This window comes from Papio anubis, chromosome 14 (genome assembly GCF_008728515.1).
Source record: "Papio anubis isolate 15944 chromosome 14, Panubis1.0, whole genome shotgun sequence".
Lineage (NCBI taxonomy): Eukaryota > Metazoa > Chordata > Mammalia > Primates > Cercopithecidae > Papio > Papio anubis.
In genome coordinates, this window is record NC_044989.1 from 104,139,284 (window position 1) to 104,156,975 (window position 17,692).

General features: G+C 41.5%; 1 protein-coding gene across 5 annotated transcripts in view; it reads left to right on the forward strand.

Moving 5' to 3' along the window:
• Window positions 1-17,692, forward strand: part of MGAT4A (alpha-1,3-mannosyl-glycoprotein 4-beta-N-acetylglucosaminyltransferase A) — a 130,879-nt gene that overhangs the window by 36,674 nt on the left and 76,513 nt on the right. For all 5 annotated transcript variants that reach the window (XR_004178370.1, XM_017947768.3, XM_021925092.2 and 2 more), the window contains one exon: window positions 17,410-17,577. Coding sequence is in view for 4 of the 5 variants with exons in the window: in XM_017947768.3 (XP_017803257.1) it covers window positions 17,410-17,577 (168 nt within the window). In the remaining variant the exon portion in view is untranslated. The remainder of the gene's footprint in view (window positions 1-17,409; window positions 17,578-17,692) is intronic.

Here is a 17,692-nt window from a genome sequence, read left to right on the forward strand (position 1 = left end):
ACCCAGGAGGCGGAGTTTGCAGTGAGCTGAAATCACACCACTGCACTCCAGCCTGGGAGACAGAGCAAGACTCTGTCTCCAACAAAAAAACAAAAAATGCCATTTTAGCCAGTGGGCAGGTGAGCTCATGGTTGTTAAGGCTTTCACAGTAAAATGTAGAAAAGTTAAGAGCCAGCCCCAAGCAGATTGGAAGTGGGGATTTCATCTCTCTCTTGCATATCAAATTATCTAACGCCTCTTGGTAAGCTCCTGGGAATTATCTGTCATCTGTGTTTTTTGTTGTTTGTTTGTTTTGTTTTTATTTTGAGATGGAGTCTTGCTCTGTCATCCAGGCTAGAGTGCAGTGGTGCCATCTCAGCTCACTCAACTTCCACCTTCTGGGTTCAAGTGATTCTCCTACCTCAGCCTCCCGAGTAGCTGAGATTACAGGTACACACCACCACATCCAGCTAATTTTTGTATTTTTGGTAGATAGGGGATTTCGCCATGTTGGCCAGGCTGTTCTTGAACTCCTGTCCTCAGTGATTCACCCGCCTTGGCCTCCCAAAGTGCCAGGATTTCAGGCATGAGCCACTGCACCTGACGTACCATCTGTTTTTGGTCATTACCACATGCAACTTCAGCAAGATATTGAAAGTAATTCCCCTTTACTTTCAGATAGAAGACAGTTGTCTCTGGATTAGTTGCATTGGCTATTGAATATATAGAAAATACATAGAAAATATATATAGAGAATATATAGAAATATATAGAAAATATATAGAAAATTCCAAGACCGTGGTGTATCCAAAAATTCCAAGACCATGGTGCAGGTGGATCTCAGCTCAGACTCCACTTTCTCCCCATAGTACTTAATCAGCAGCAACTTCATATCGGAGGTGTCCGTTTCCTGCTCAGTGCTCGAGATGTCCTTCCAGGTGGACCTGTAGTCCCTGACCCCATACTTGTAGGCCACTGAGACTTGTAGGCCACTGAGAGCAGATCGCGCTCCTCACTGGACAGCTGGGTGCCCCGCTTGGTCATGGCCTTCGTGTGGGTGGCCATGTTGTCATAGTGCCTGGCCTGCTGGGCCAGCTCTGCCTTCTCCATGGTGGGTGGGTGGCTGGGGCTGAGGCCGGGGCTGGGGTGGAGGATGAATCTGAAAGAGTCTTCCCCAAGAGCTCTAGACCATTTATGTTTATGTGATTATTGTTATGTTAAGCTTGATCAAGTCTACCATTTTATCTTTCTTTATAGTTTGTTCCTTCTGTGATTTAATTTTCTTTTTCCTGACTTCTTGTGTGTTCCTGAAACCGTTTTCAAAATTCAATTTTGATGTATCTGTAGTGTTTTTTGAGTGTATTCCTTTGTATAGATATTTGAGTGGTTGCTCTAGGTATTTCAGTATACATATATAACTTATGGTCTACTGGGGTTGATGTTTTATCAGTTTGAGTGAAGTATAGAAACTTTGTTTCCTTTGAAGTCCTTTACCCTCCCCAGTTTATATATATATATATATATATATATATATATTTTTTTTTTTTTTTTTGAGAGAAGGCCTCACTCTGTCACAGCTCACTGCAGCCTTGACCTCTAAGGCTCAAGCAATTCTCCCACCTGAGCCCTGCAAATATGTGGGACCACAGATATGTGCCACCACACCCAGCTAACTCTTTAATTTGTCTATAGAAATGGGGTCTCGCTTGGTTGCCTAGCCTGGTTATAATTGTTTTAAATATTTCTTTTACATTGAGAACCACATCAATGTTATGCGTTTTGCCTCAACTATCAAACATAAGTTAGAAAACTCAAGGAGAAAAGGAATGTCTCCTTGCATTTTTTTCTTTTTTTCAGTTCTTCCTTTTTGATGCTGCAAGATTCCTTCCTTTATCATCTCCTTTCTTTTTTAAGAACTTCCTTTAGCCATTCTTTTCAGATAGGTTTGCTGATGGCAAATTCTATCAGTTTTCTTTTTTATAAGAATATCTTGATTTTTCGTTTATTCCTTACGGATAATTTTCCATAGATGGAATTTGAGGTTGACAGTTGTTTTCTTTCAGTGCTTAAAAAATGTGCCATTTCCTTCTGGCCTCCATGGTTTCTGATGAGAAATTTGCTGTAATTCAGAATCTTTTCTCCAGTAGGTCATAATGTGTTTTCCCTCTGGTTGATTTCAAGATTTCTTCTTTGTCTCTAGTTGTCTTTTTTTTTTTTTTTTTTTTTGTTGGGAGTCTCGCTCTGTCGCCCAGGCTGGAGTGCAGTGGCATGATCTCAGCTCACTGCAAGCTCCGCCTCCTGGGTTCACGCCATTTTCCTGCCTCGGCCTCCCGAGTAGCTGGGACTACAGGCGCCCGCCACCTCGCCCGGCTAGTTTTTTGTATTTTTAGTAGAGATGGGGTTTCACCGTGTTAGCCAGGATGGTCTCGATCTCCTGACCTTGTGATCCTCCCGTCTCAGCCTCCCAAAGTGCTGGGATTACAGGCTTGAGCCACTGCGCCCGGCCTTGTCTCTAGTTCTCTAAAGTTCAGTTGTGGTGTTTCTTTTCATGAGTTTCTTTGGGTTTATCCTGTGGGTTTTGCTCAACTTCTTGAATCTTTATGTAGGTTTATGTCTTTTACCAAATTTGGGAAATTCTAGCTATTATTTCTCCAAGTACAGTCACGTGTCACTTAATGATGGGGATGTGTTCTGAGAAATGCACCGTTAGGTCGTTTTGTTGTGTGAACATCATGGGGTCTACTTACACAAACCTAGATGGTACAGCCCACTACACACCTATGTCCTGCTCCTAGCCTGCAAACCTATATAGCATGTTACCATACTGAATACAGTAGGCAATTACCACACAATGGTAAGTATTTGTGTATCTAAATATATTCAAACATAGAAAAGATAAACGGAAAATACAGTGTAAAAGGTGAAACAGTACACCCGTAGAGGGCCCTCACCATGAATGGAGCTTGCCGGAGTAGAAGTTGCTCTAGATATCAGCGAGTCAGTGGGGGGTGAATGTGAAGGTCTAAGACGTTCCTGTACACTCCTGTAGACTGCTGTAGCCTTCACAAATACCGAACTAAGGATACACTCAGTTTATAAAAATATTATTCTTTCTTCAACAATAAATTAACCTGGCTGGGAGTAGTGGCTCACACGTGGAATCTTAGCACTTTGGGAGGCTGAGGTGCGAGGATCACTTGAGCTCAGGAGTGCAAGACCAGCCTGGGCAATAGAGTGAGACCCTGTCTCTACAAAAAGCACAAAAATTAGCTGAACGTAGTGGCACGTACCTGTACTTCCAGCTACTCTGGAGGCTGAGGTGAGAGGATCACTTGAGCCAAGAAGGTTGAGGCTGCGGTCAGCCTTGATTGGGCCACTGCACTCTAGCCCAGGTGACCAAACAAGACCCTGTCTCAAAAAATATTAATAATTGATTCATCTTAGCTTATTGTAACTTTTTAACTTAAAAAAGTTTTAGCTGACTCCTTTGTAATAATACTAAGCTTAAAACACAAACACATTGTATAACCGCATAAAATATTTTTTATATTCGTATTCTATAAGCTTTTTCTATTTAAAAATTATCATTTTTTTACTTCTTAAACTTTGTTGTTAAAAATGAAGAGACATACACATTAACCTAGGCCTACAAAGGATCAGGATCATCAGTCTCCCTGTCTTCCACCTCCACATCTTGTCCCACTGGAAGGCCTTCGGGGGCGGTAACACACATGAAGCTGTCATCTCCTATGAGAACAGTGCCTCCTTCTAGGATACCTCCTGAAGGACCTGTCTGAGGCTGTTTTCCAGGTAACTTTTTTTCCTATGAGCAGAAGTATACTCTAAAAGAACAATAAAAAGTATAGTATAGTACAGTAAATACAAAACCCAGTAACAGTTTATTGTCATTATCAAGTATGTACTGTACATAATTGTATGTGCTAGACTGTTATATGACTGGCAGTGCAGTAGGTTTATTTACACCAACATCACCACATCCATGTGAGTCATGCATTGTGTTATCCCGTTACAATGGCTACAGTGTCACTAGGCGATAGGAATTTTTCAGCTCCATTATAATCTTTTTTTTTTTTTTTTGAGACAGGGCTTGCTCTGATGTCCAGGCTGGAGTGCAGTAGTGTAAGCATGGCTCACTTTACCATCAGTCTTCTAGGCTCCAGTGATCCTCCCGCCTCAGCTCCTTAGTAGCTGGGACTACATTTACCCAGCTAATTTTTGTATTTTTTGTAGAGATGGGGTTTCACTGTGTTGCTCGGGCTGGTCTTGAACTTCTGGCGTCAAGCGATCCTCCTGCCTCCGCCTTCCAAAGTGCTGGGATTACAGGTGTGAGCCACTGCGCCCAGCCTACATTATAATCTTACAGGACTGCTGTACATATATGCGGCATGACTGTACTTTTCCCACCCCACCCTCTTTCTCCATCCCTTCTGTGATGCTGACGATAGCAGTGTTAGATCTCAGATCTCTTGTTACAGTTCCAAAGGTTCCTGAGGCTCTGTTAATTTTTTCCTTCGTCTGTTTTCTCTCTCCTGCCTAGATTGGGTAATTGCTGTTGTCTTTCTTCAGGATCACTGATTCTCTCCCTCTGCTCTTGAGCTCACCCATTAAGTTTTTTTTTGTTTCAATTATTATGTTTTATATTCTATTTGTTTTTTGTTTATTTTTTTATTTATAAAAACTTCTATTGTTTTTATATTTTCTTTTTCTTTGCTTAGGGTTTCAGTTTTTAAAAATTTGTTTAATGTACCCATTGAAGCATTTTTATGATGGCTGCTTTAAAATCCTTAGAAGATAATTTCAGCATCTGCATCATCTTGGTGTTAGCACCTGTTCATAGTTTGTTCTCACTGATGTTGAGATTTTCCTGGTTCTTAATATTATGAGTGATTTTTCAGTTGTGTTCAAGGCATTTTGGGTGTTTGTTATAAGACTGGCTTTTATTTACATTGTCTGTCATAGCTGGCCTTTTCTGACATCATTTTGGGAGGGTGCGGGGCTGTGCCACCTTATTATGCTGGTAGGAATGGGATGAAAGTCCAAAGCATCCATCAGAAGCAGGGAGGGATTCCTCCTTCCAGCTGTGCAGGGTTGGGAGGTCAGTTTCCCATAAGGCCTGTGCTGACGCCACCCTTACTAAGAGGGGAGAAGGGGTGCTGCTACTGCTTCCCCTGTGGCCTCCACTCATGCCTCACTGGGAGGCTCATTACTGGTGGAGGGTAGTGAAAGTCCCAGCTCCCTCCCTCAGTCTTTCCTGACCTCATCCACATATTATGGGTGTGAGGGGGCCTTTTTACAAGTGGGCAAGGGTGGAAGTCTAGGCTCCCTGCCTGGCCATTGCTGATAGGGTGGGGAGGGGACCATATGTTTTCATGGTGTATGGCTGGAGTAGAGTGGTGATTGTCTGACGTTTTCTGTCCTGGTAGGTTGCCCCTTATTGAGTCCTTTGCATAGAGTTAGCAGGCTTTTCTTAGTCCTTTTTTTTTTGTGTGTGTGTGTGCTCCTGTTGGTGTTTTCAGGTTGCTGATGTTTCTAGTTCCCATTCTAGGATATATGAGGCAGAAAGAAAACTCAGAACTCACTGCTGTGTTGTTTCTTGGGTCCTAGTGACTCTGCCCTTTCCGCCTTCTGCTTTCCACCTTCCAGAGTCTTCTTATTTTTAATTTTTTGTGGTGGTTGTTGAAACAGGGTCTCACTATGTTGCCCAGGCTGGAGTGTACCGGCACAAATTCAGTTCACTGCAAGCTCTGCCTCCTATGCTCAAGCCATCCTCCCACCTCAGCTTCCCGAGTAGCTTGGACTGCAGATGCCTGCCACCACACCTGGCTAATTTTTGTATTTTTTGTAGAGACAGGGTTTTCCCCATGGTGCTGAGGCTGGTCTCTCACTCCTGAGTGCAAGTGATCCACCCGCTTCAGCCTGCAAAGTGTTGGGATTATGGATGTGAGCTATGGTGTCCAGCCTTCTTCTTTATATATCTGGGTTTATAATTGTGTTTAGCAGGATGCATAGAGAGAAGTGTGTCTATTCCATCTTGGTCTGGAACTGGAAGTGTCATCTTGAACTAGAGAAAGTTCTTCAAGGATATTGTCATCTGAAGACTCATAGTCTGAGATTTTGCTTTTATGATCAGTTTCACCAACATCATTAGAGCCTGTGGTGATACTACCTGTCTTTCTACATTCATTTTCTGATTTGTCCTACAGTTGTGAGATACCTTTGCTGTGACTTTTCCTCTTTTTGCCATTTTGGGTACAAAAAGGAAAAATCCTAGATTCTCAGTTGTTTTCAGCAGAGGTTACAGAAGACTACAAAGTAGTGTTTTTGAACTTCTTTTATACCATTGAAAGATGATGCCAATAGTCTTAGCAACGCAATAAGAAAACTAAAAGATAATATAATAGTGGTGATTTACGTCACTGTGTACCATCCTCCAGGTGATTCTATCATTCTTCCATTTTATTTAGTTTTTTTTAGCATGATTAGGAATGATTGATGAGTAATTGTAAAATACTTCTTAGAACAATGAAATAGCAAAAAGGTTTAAGATATAGAAAAAATAGGCTCATTGATCTCCTATATCTGTATTAGTTGTCTATTTATGCATACTAAATTACCACAAGTTTAGTGGTTTAAAATGACATACAGTTATTATCTCTCGTTTTCTGTGGGCTGGGAAACTGGGCCTGGCTTAGCTGAGCCGTCTACCTGGGCTCTCAGAAGGATGCATTGAGGTGTCAGCTGGACCTCAGTATCATCTTGAGACCTGGCTTGGAACGAATATGCTCCCGAGCTTACCCAGATTGTTGGCGGAAGCCATTTCCTTGTGGCTGTAGGACTGAGGGCCCAGGCTTGTTGCTGGCTCTTTTCTGGGAAGCGGCGCTAAGCCCCTTGTGACATGGGCTTTTCAGTTCAGTTGTTTACTTCTTCAGAGCCAGCTAGGAAGTCTGTAGACACCATATATTATACTGTACACTATAGATGTTTGATATAAGATGGAGTCCTATATAATATAACCTAATCCCGGAAGTGACGTCTATCACCGTTGCCATTTTCTGTTCATTAGAAGCAAGTCATTGCTCCTGCCTGCACTCAAGGGGCAGAGGTTATGGAAGTCTGTGAATACCAGAAGGACGAGGGTCACTGCAGAGTCCGCTCGCCACCGTGTCTTAGATTTATAAAACAGTCTGAGGGACACATACGGTCATTGCTAGACAGAATGAGTTATATTCATTTTTTTTGTTTAAAAAAAAGCCCAGGCCGGGCGCGGTGGCTCACGCCTGTAATCCCAGCACTTTGGGAGGCCGAGGCGGGCGGATCACGAGGTCAGGAGATCGAGACCATCCTGGCTAACACGGTGAAACCCCGTCTCTACTAAAAATGCAAAAAATTAGCCGGGCGAGGCGGCGGGCGCCTGTAGTCCCAGCTACTCGGGAGGCTGAGGCAAGAGAATGGCGTGAACCCGGGAGGCGGAGCTTGCAGTGAGCTGAGATCTGGCCACTGCACTCCAGCCTGGGCGACAGAGCGAGACTCTGTCTCAATAAATAAATAAATAAATAAATAAATAAATAAATAAAAGCCCAAATGTTCCTTTATCCTGTGGAAGGTTTCTAAGAAAGACTAAAAGCCATGAAATTTCAGTCCTTAAACATAGAAGATTTCAAAAAAGAAACTGTAGCTAAATGTGGGTGCAGTGGGCCTTGGTGACATACTGGGGGTTAAGGAGGAGTGAGATGGGATGGGAAGATAAAATCTTGATAACCTGTATCCTCACCTGCCTCATCATCAGTGGACTATTGGAAGAGTCAGACAAGGGTGGAGTAGGCTGTAGCTCACATTCTCCCTGCTGCCTCACCTGTAGTGAGGCAGATTCGTTTGTTTTTTTCTTTTTCAGTCTGAGGCATCTTCTGGTTCGCTAGGCCCCTTTCACAAGACCACAGGGTGGGTCTGTCAAGTTCCCACAGTTAAAGTAGGAGTGCCACAGCCTAGAAGCACTAGCTGGTATAGGAAATGGTATCAACTGTGATTTTGGTTTGGGCCTGCAGGGCAAGCGAGTAGACTGTTTAAACCGTTCACTTGGAGAAAAAAAGTCCTCAGTAATTTGAAACAAAGAAAAAGGAGGCAGGGCTATTGTGGGTTGGGTGTGGGGAGCATGAATAACATGAAAAGAAAGAGGTGAGAGCAGTAAAGTTTGATTGAAAATGTAAAGTCCAGAAAAGAAAACACAGAAGAATTTAAAAAAGACTTTGCAGAAGAATATTAGGAGGGGGAAGGTGGAAGTGAACAAACAAGAAGAAAGTGAGAAGAGGGAAGAAGGAGAAAGCATGAAATAGGTCATACAAGGAATAACCAGATCTAGCTAGGGACATGCAGTAAGAGGACACGCTTGTTAATAGAGCTACTCCATAGTGTGTGACTGGTTAATTATCAGTACCCTGCTTTTTAGTTAAAGATAGTTCTAATGTAGAACTATCTACATAGTACACTTAGCTATATGTTTATAACAGTTATAACTATCTACATAGTTCTACATTAGATAACTATGTAGTTATCTTTCTAGTCCTAATGTAGAACTACATTAGAATTCTAATGCTGTGTCTTGGGAATTCTTCATAGGAAAATACAGGGCATTATAGCTTTCAGAATACAAAATATTTTTAATTTTCCTTTTAGAATGAAATATACCTCTGAAGAAGTATCTCCCAGTAACTTTAAAGTACTTAAGGAAAATAGTTTATAACCATCTTATAATTTTTATTCCAAGCTCCTTGTGGTTGTCGAATTTTAAAAAGGTTGAATACAATCATTGTTAATATATTTAGAAGTGAAGAGCTGTTATAAACATATAACTAAGTGTACTCTAATGAATGTTATCATGAGGTATGAATTTTTATAGTTCCTCATTTTATTATGATAAGGGAATTTGGGACTTTATGATGAACTTACTAAAAAGAGATTGCCCTTTCCCAAGGGAAATCAAGGAAAATTATTACATCTATTTAGGTTTGGGAGGCCGAGGCGGGCAGATCACTTGAGGTCAGGAGTTCAGGACCGGCCTGGGCAACACGGTGAAACCCCATGTCTACTAAAATATAAAAACTTAGCCGAGTGTGGCAGTGTGCACCTGTAATCCCAGCTCTTTGGGAGGCTGAGGCAGGAGAACTGCTTGAACCCAAGAGGCGGAGGTTGCAGTGAGCCGAGATCGCACCACTGCACTCCAGCCTGGGTGACAGAGCAAGACTCTGTCTCCAAAAAAAAAAAAAACAAAGTGTGTTATAGGTACTTGCAGCATTGTTTGTTTGTCTTAAGGTGTTATGTTTATTAGGTTAGGAGATAGATTTTAACTTATTAAACCTCTACCTGGAAGTTTGTTTTGAATGACATTGTTAATGATTATATTACTTAGCCGACAGCTTAGAGAAATAGTGGTTGCATTCCAGAAAATATTTCAACCATAGCCAATTTGGTATTCACTAGTCACTGATTTGTAAGTAGACTGAAAACATCTTGTAAGGGAATAGATGAATTATATACATTATTTTAATTTAAATAAAGTGTATGATCCTGTATATCTTTGAGCCCCATTTTCCCTTGTGAATTTAGAAGGGTGCAGCTATTTTCAGAGTCCATGCGTATGTATTGGATCCTGACTGGAGTACTCCAAAACCAGAATAATCTTGACAATGCCACGTAAGAGACCTTTGAAACTGGTGTTCACTGGATACTTGGAAACCCCTTTCTGCCCCAAGTTAATCTTCAGGATTATGGCCCTAAACATTTTAATGAGCGCCCCCTGTCCCTGGAACCCTTAACCCGTGGGCCAGAGGAAAGGAGAGGAGAAGGAACTGGTACACTAGAACTACATCAACTTCTAGGCTGCTCGAGTCTAGAACTACCCTGAGGATAACGCTGGCTGCCTCTGGGCTTCACAGCTCACGGACCTGGGACTGGCACATCAGCGTCACCTGGGAGCTTAGGCCGGGCGCGGTGGCTCACGCCTGTAATCCCAGCGCTTTGGGAGGCTGAGGCGGGCAGATCATGAGGTCAGGAGATCGAGACCATCCTGGCTAACACGGTGAAACCCCGTCTCTACTAAAAATACAAAAAATTAGCCGGGCGTGGTGGTGGGCGTCTGTAGTTTCAGCTACTCGGGAGGCTGAGGCAGGAGGATGGCGTGAACCCAGGAGGTGGTGCTTGCAGTGAGCTGAGACCTCACCGCTGCACTCCAGCCTGGGCGACAGAGCCAGACTCCGTCTCAAAAAAAAAACACAAAACAAAAAAACATTCTCAGGCCCTACCTCAGACCTATGGAATCAGGATCCCTGGAAGTGAAGTCCAGAACTCTGCGTTTTAATGAACCCTTTTACTTTTAGGTGGTTCTTATGCATGATAAATTCAGGAAACAGTGAGATACTTGGTCTCGTTTGTAAGTTTTGGCCATCCATTCTATTTAGAATTGTCTGTTCAAGTTCTGTTCTTTCAGCCTATTTCATTTGGACTCCTGTTCACTGTGTCTTTTGGCTTTTTATGGCATTAGTTCTCCTAAACCACCCTCTGAATCCAGTTCTTTTATTTTTTTTCTTTATGCTTAAGAGGTTTATAAGTGGGAAATTTTCTGCAATTTCATCTAGGCCATCTTCTTTCTAATTTAAAATGGTTGTATAAGAGTGATACATGTGAAATCTTTAAAAAGTGAAATAAAACTTTTTTCAAAGGCAGTGGCTTCCTGAGAAGTAAAGATTGTTAAATTTTGGAATCTTACTAAAAACGTTCCTCATTCATATTTTTAAAAATTTTATCTGTGGAAAGAACTGTATCAGTTCAATGTGGTACTGAAGTTGAACCAGATGACTACTTTTTTTTTTTTTTTTTTTAAGAGACAGGGTCTTGCTCTGTCGCGCAGACTGGAGTGCAATGGTACATTTGCCACTCACTGCAGCCTCAAACCCCTGGGCTCAAGGGATCCTCCCACTTCAGCCTCCTGAGTAGCTGGGGCTACAAGCATGCAGTACCACACTGGCTAATTTTTAAATATTTGTTGTAGAGACAATGTCTCCCTATTTTGTCCAGGCTGGTCTCAAACTTTTGGGTTCAAGCAATCCTCCTGCCCTGGCCTCCCAAAGCACTGGGATTTCAGGTGTGAGCCACCGTGCCCAGCCCAGATTTTTTTTTCAGTGCCAGAATTTTATTATCTAATAAATATTAAAATGTTTTAATTTAAGAAATAAAGAGTGGGTTTAACTTTTGGTAGTTTTTATTTCAATACAAAAAGCCAGTTTTTAATGTTAGCTCTGAATTTAGTAGTGTCTTGTACATCTTGCTGATAAGAAGTTACTATTCTTTTAAAAATAAAGTTCTCTGGTCTGTTTTTATTCACCACACATTAGATGTGACTTCTTGGTGCTTTTTGTTTATGTTAATCATTCATTTATACTGTTGAACAATTTCATATGAAATTACCATTTTTGCCAAAAAGGATCAAATATCAGCAATTTTATACGGTTTAGCCTAGTAAGTCTTTGAAAGTCCAAAGTTACCCTTTTCACTGGAAAACTGACCTAAATATTTGAGTTGAAGAATCAAAGTGGTTTCTCTGGAAATTTTGTTTTAGAATCTTGGGTTCACAAAACATGATTTGTACAAAACATAATTTGTACTTTCATTGCCTAGGCTGGACATATAATTTTCTACAATTAAAAAAGTTAGATTTTGTCTACAGTAAAAACAAAACAACAAACAAAACCTGGCACTTCCCAGTAAGATGGTAGTATGAGAGTTCCCTCAGTTTCCCGCCATAACCCTCCCTACAAACCGATTGAAATGATTCAAAGAAAAGCAAAAATAAGAATTTTGCTACTAATGTTGACAATAGGGAATTATCAAATGTATTAATCTGGAGGAATTTTTTCATCTGTTATGTTAAAGTGAACTGAATGCTGGAAGCAGATAAATAGCTCTCTTCCTCAAGAAAGCTGTGTAGTATTATGGGAAATATAAATGGAGAAAATTCTAGGGAAAATTCTAGAAAGTTCTAGAAAACTGAGTTGGCTTTCTAGATGGAATATGACGGTGCCCTGTTGTTGTGGAGAACTCTTTCAATATGGCAGAATGGAGTCAGAAACAAAGGATGGATGTGAGAGAGATCAAAAATGGCCCCTCTGGAGCCTTTTCATAGCTGTGGGCCTTGGACTAAGAACAGCAATAGCATCCGGGCTAGAAACTAAATATCTGTGATATTATCCAATAGCCCATGGGCCCCCAGGGACTTTTTCTAAGCTAACTTTCCAAAAGCATGGACCGTTCCCCTCAAAGCAGGGAAGCATTTTAGAATTAGGGGTGGGGCATTTCTCTGCTGGGACTGCTTATTCTGCCTACTTGGTGAAGCTGGTCTCTGAGAGGGTGATTTCAAAACATAACAAGAAAATGCATGTGGAGATGGAGACTGCCCTCAGACTCCTATCCCTTTCTGCCACTCAAGAGCTGATGAAAGACTGAGCCTATATCTGCCATTCAGTCTCCTGCTTACTTTAAATAATCTTTGTATTAAAAAAAAATGATGAAATGAAGGGTAGTACAAATAACTTCTCTATACATTTCACCTATTGTGAACATTTTGCCTCTATCATCTTCCTTTCTACAATTTGTTTCTTTTCAGAACCATTTCAGAGTAAATTGCAGAAATCATGCCCCTTTACACCTAAATAATTTTATGTTTATTTTCTAAGAACCAGGACATTCTCTTACCTTACCACAGTTCAAGTGTCAAATTCAGGAAATTTAACACTGGCACAATGATACCCATTCTGCAGTCTGTGTTCTGTTACTTTTCCAGTAATGTTCTTGACAGCATTTATTTCTTCTGGTCCAGGATCCAGTCCAGGACAGTGCTTTGCATTTAGTCTCTCCTTACCCTTGGTCATTTCTTCAGCCTTTGTCTCTGATGACCTTGACGTGTCTTAAAGTGGAACCATTTGTTTTATACATAATCCCCCGATTTGAATGTGTCCGACGTTTCCTTGAGATTAGAATCATATTATGCATTTTTAGCAGGAATTCCACGTAATGAGGGGGATCCTCTGGGGTTCATTTCACGAGGCACATGATGTCTGTCCCATTATTGCCAACTTTAACCTTGACCACTTGATGAAGGTGGTGTCAGGTTTTTCCCCTGTGGTATTATCATTTCCTTCTTTGTAAAGTAATGAGTACTTTGTGGGGAGGTATTTTGAGATGCTATAAATACCTGTTTCTCATCAGACTTTCACCGGTTAGTTTTAGCATGCATTTTTGATGCTTGCCTGAGTCAGTTATTGCTATGATGGTTGCAAAATCGTGTTTTTGTTTTTGTTTGTTTTTTGAGACAGAGTTCAGCTCTTGTTGCCCAGGCTGGAGTGGTGATCTTAGCTCACCGCAACCTCTGCCTCCCAGGTTCAAGCGATTCTCCTCCCTCAGCCTCCCAAGTAGCTGGGATTACAGGCATGCGTCACCATGTTCAGCTAATTTTGTATTTTTAATAGAGACGGGATTTCTCCTTGTTGGTCAGGCTGGTTTTGAACTCCCGACCTCAGGTGATCCGCCCATCTCGGCCTCCCAAAGTGCTGGGATTACAGGTGTGAGCCACCGTGCCCGGCCCAAAATGGTGGTTTTTCTAATGTTCATTATTTCTTCTACATTTAGTAATTGGCATTCTGTAAGAAACACTTTCCCCTCATCCACTCATTTTTATTTATTTATTGTTGATACGGACTCATGGATTCTTTTTTTTTATTTTTATTTTTTGTCGAGACGGAGTCTCCACCTGTCACCCAGGCTGGAGTGCAGTGGCGCGATCTCAGCTCACTGCAAGCTCCGCCTCCCGGGTTCGCGCCATTCTCCTGCCTCAGCCTCCCAACGGACTCATGGATTCTTATTTTATTCAATGGGTTATAATCCATTACCATCAATATCTATTTTGGTACTTAAATTGCTCCCCATTTGGCCAGTGGGGGCCTCTCGACTGCCCTTCTGTGCCCTTTGGCTAGGTCATTTTTTTCTTTTGATAGTACTTTCTTGCTGGCAGAAGAATATCCTAGGTTTATCTTAAAGTTATTTCTCTAAAGAGTTCTTAAAAAAATTTTTTTTAAGTAGAGTCGGGGTCTTGCTGCGTTGCCCAGGGTGGTCTCAAACTCCTGGGCTCATGCGATCCTCTCACCAAAGTGCTGGGATTATAGGGGTGAGCTACCACGCCCGGCCTCCAAAGAGTTCTAATTTATTTTAGTGGCAAATGGTGTTGAGAAACCAGTATCTAGGCACTGCTTAAGTCTTAAGGGTAGGATTCGAATGTTGTTCACATAAAAAGGGAAGAACTCAAAGATCTGTTCTGGACACACGCTGTGTTTGGACACTGTGTTTATACTGATCTGCCCTTGTCCACACTCTCTGGACTGGCAGTTCACTCTTTTAGTTTCTGTAACTGTATAACATATTCTGATCTCAGAGCAAGTTCCCCCATATTATCTTCTAGATTTTTCTTGGCCCTTTAAAAACATTAATTCTTCTAGATAAATATTAGAATTATACATCAAGTTCAAAAAATTTGTTATTTTGAAAGATACTGAATTGGCCAGGTGTGGTGACTCACACCTGTAATCCCAGCACTTTGGGAGGCCGAGGTGGGCAGATCACGAGGTCAGGAGATCGAGACCGTCCTGGCTAACACGGTGAAACCCCATCTCTACTAAAAATACAAAAAATTAGCTGGGCATGGTGGCAGGTGCCTGTAATCCCAGCTACTCGGGAGGCTGAGGCAGGAGAATGGCGTGAACCCGGGAGGTGGCGGAGCTTGCAGTGAGCCGAGATCGCACCACTGCACTCCAGCCTGGGCGACAGAGCGAGACTCTGTCTCAAAAAAAAAAAAAAAAAGAAAGATACTCAATTGAATTTCTTTTGCTTAGGGTAGAATTAATCTTTTTCTAAGACCGAGTCTTCCTATTTAGGAATAAGAGATAATTTTATTGATTCTATTATAGGCTTCAGTAAAAGGCTTGTACTTTTCTTCACATACATCTTATGTGTCTCTTCTTATAATTGTTTAATATAATCGTTCATAGTTTTGTGTTTGGGAATAGTATCTCTTTCACATGTCTTATATTGTGAATTTACACATGCAGAAAATGCCTAAACCATGAATGACTTTCACTAAACTGCCACCCAGATCGAGAAACAGAACGTAGCTGGCACCCTGGAGCTCCCTGTATGCCCTTTCCCCATCACAGCCTTCTCCGTCCTACCTCTTCTCCTTTCCTTCTGAGCAAATTAAGGCAAATACGGTGACATACGTGCTTCTGTTATTCCATGTGGTGAAGCATGGCAGTTAAGCCAGAGATATTTTTTTTCTGCTATGGAATCTTAAGAGGTGTTTACTGTAAGGATCTTTATGTAAGGGACAAGGAACAGTATACTTGAGTGTTACTAAGACTGCAGATTCATTTTTCATAAGTCTGTTTTTATTGCTTCTATCCATGATTAAAGCAGAAATTATAATGTTAAAAACAAGACTTTCTGGCTGGGTGTAGTGGCTCACGCCTGTAATCCCAGTACTTTCAGACGCCGAGGCAGGCGGATCAGCTGAGGTCAGGAGTTCGAGACCAACCAGACCAACATGGTGAAACCCTGTCTCTACTAAAAATACAGAAATTATCTGGGTGTGGTGGCGTGCACCTGTAATCCCAGCTACTCGGGAGGCTGAGGTGGGAGAATTGTCTGAATCCAGGAGGCGGAGGTTGCAGCAGTGAGCCAAGATCACACCACTGTACTCAAGCCTGGGCGACAGAGTGAGACTCATCTCAGGAAAAAAAAAAAAAAAAAAAAGGCCTTTTTAAGGTTTGTTTAGGTGTCAAAGTAGTAGCTTTAGCTTCCTATAGAAGTTGGAAGCACGCTTGTGGTTTATCCTAATTTAATGAGGTTGCGGACATTGTGCATAACATTCTCGCAGCTTCCACTACAACTCAGTACCACCGAGCAAGTAAATGAATGTCCTCTTGTCTTCCACCATCTCTCAGGTGTTGGTGTCCAGTTCTGGCCTTGAGCCTCTTCTACTGTGTGCTTTGTCTCTGTGCTGTTTCATTTCTACTCGTTGTGTCAATGCTTACATTTATCCTCATCAAAGCCCACTTTTATTTCCTAGACCAGGTTTTTTTGTCCTGTGATGCTCTTAAATTATTAAAATGAATAACTTTTAACAAGGGTCATTGTACATCTAGCTCAGTGGATTTTTATTTTATTGTTTTTTAAGACAAGGTCTCACTCTGCTGCCCAGGCTGGGGTGCAGTAGTGTGATCATAGCTCACTGTAGCCGCCAACACTTGGGCTCTAGCAATCCTCCCACCTCAGCCTCTTGAGTAGGTGAGACTACAGGTGCACACCACCATGCCTAGCTAATTTTTTTTTTTTCTTTTTGAGATGGAGTCTTGCTCTGTCACCCAGGCTGGAGTGCAGTGGTGTGATCTTGGCTCACTGCAAGCTCCACCTCCCGGGTTCACGCCATTCTCCTGCCTCAGCCTCCTGAGCAGCTGGGACTACAGGCATCCGCCACCATGGCTGGCTAATTTTTTGTATTTTTAGTAGAGACGGGGTTTCACCGTGTTAGCCAGGCTGGTCTCGATCTCCTGACCTTGTGATCTGCCCGCCTGGGCCTCCCAAAGTGCTGGGATTACAGGCGTGAGCCACCATTCCTGGCCGCGAATTTTTTATTGTTTTGTAGAGATGGGGTCTTGCTGTGTTGCCTAGGCTGGTCTTGGACTCCTGGGCTCAAGCCATCCTCCACCTTGGCCTCCTAGAGTGCTGGGATTACAGGTGTGAGCCACCACGCCTGGCCACTCACTGGGTTTTTAGAGATCAGGAATTTGACTGATGTCTGGCCTAGGGAAATCTTTTGAGGACTAGGAAGTTCAGAGGAAAAGTATGGTCTATGGAAATTAATGATTATGCTATAAAATATGTTATATTCATTATACTATTGTATATATTACCATCAGTTTCTGCCTCATCTCTCTATCTGGTTGATGTGAATATGGTATTTATAGTTGTTTGTACCCTTTGACAGATGATGTTAGTATGATGCTTTAAAGTGTTTATTCTAAACCTTTTATTGTTTTATCCGTCTTTAATTATATGAAGTGCTGGAGACTGCTCACATTTTTACAAATAGTAAGAGCATAATAATAAGCATTAAGAGCATTCTTACAAATAATAAGAGCATGTAAGTTTTGTTATGTAACAAGTCAGAGCCCTTTTTTTCTGTTATGTATCAATGAATAAATATTTTCTTCTGAAAAACTCAACTTTAAACTTTGTAATTTTACAGTTCTGTTTAGATTATGTTGTTTGTTTGTTTTAAGACATATACTATAACTGTTTTGGTTTTGCTTCTAGAAAAACTGATTGCTTATCAACGAGAATTCCTTGCTTTGAAAGAACGTCTTCGAATAGCTGAACATAGAATCTCACAGCGCTCTTCTGAATTAAATACCATTGTGCAACAGTTTAAGCGTGTAGGAGCAGAAACAAATGGAAGTAAGGATGCGTTGAATAAGTTTTCAGGTACAAACAGTATTTTTTGTATTAAATATATATATATTTTTGTTTGTTTTGTTTGTTTTTTGTTTTTTTGTTTTTTTAAGACGGAGTCTCGCTCTGTCGCCCAGGCTGGAGTGCA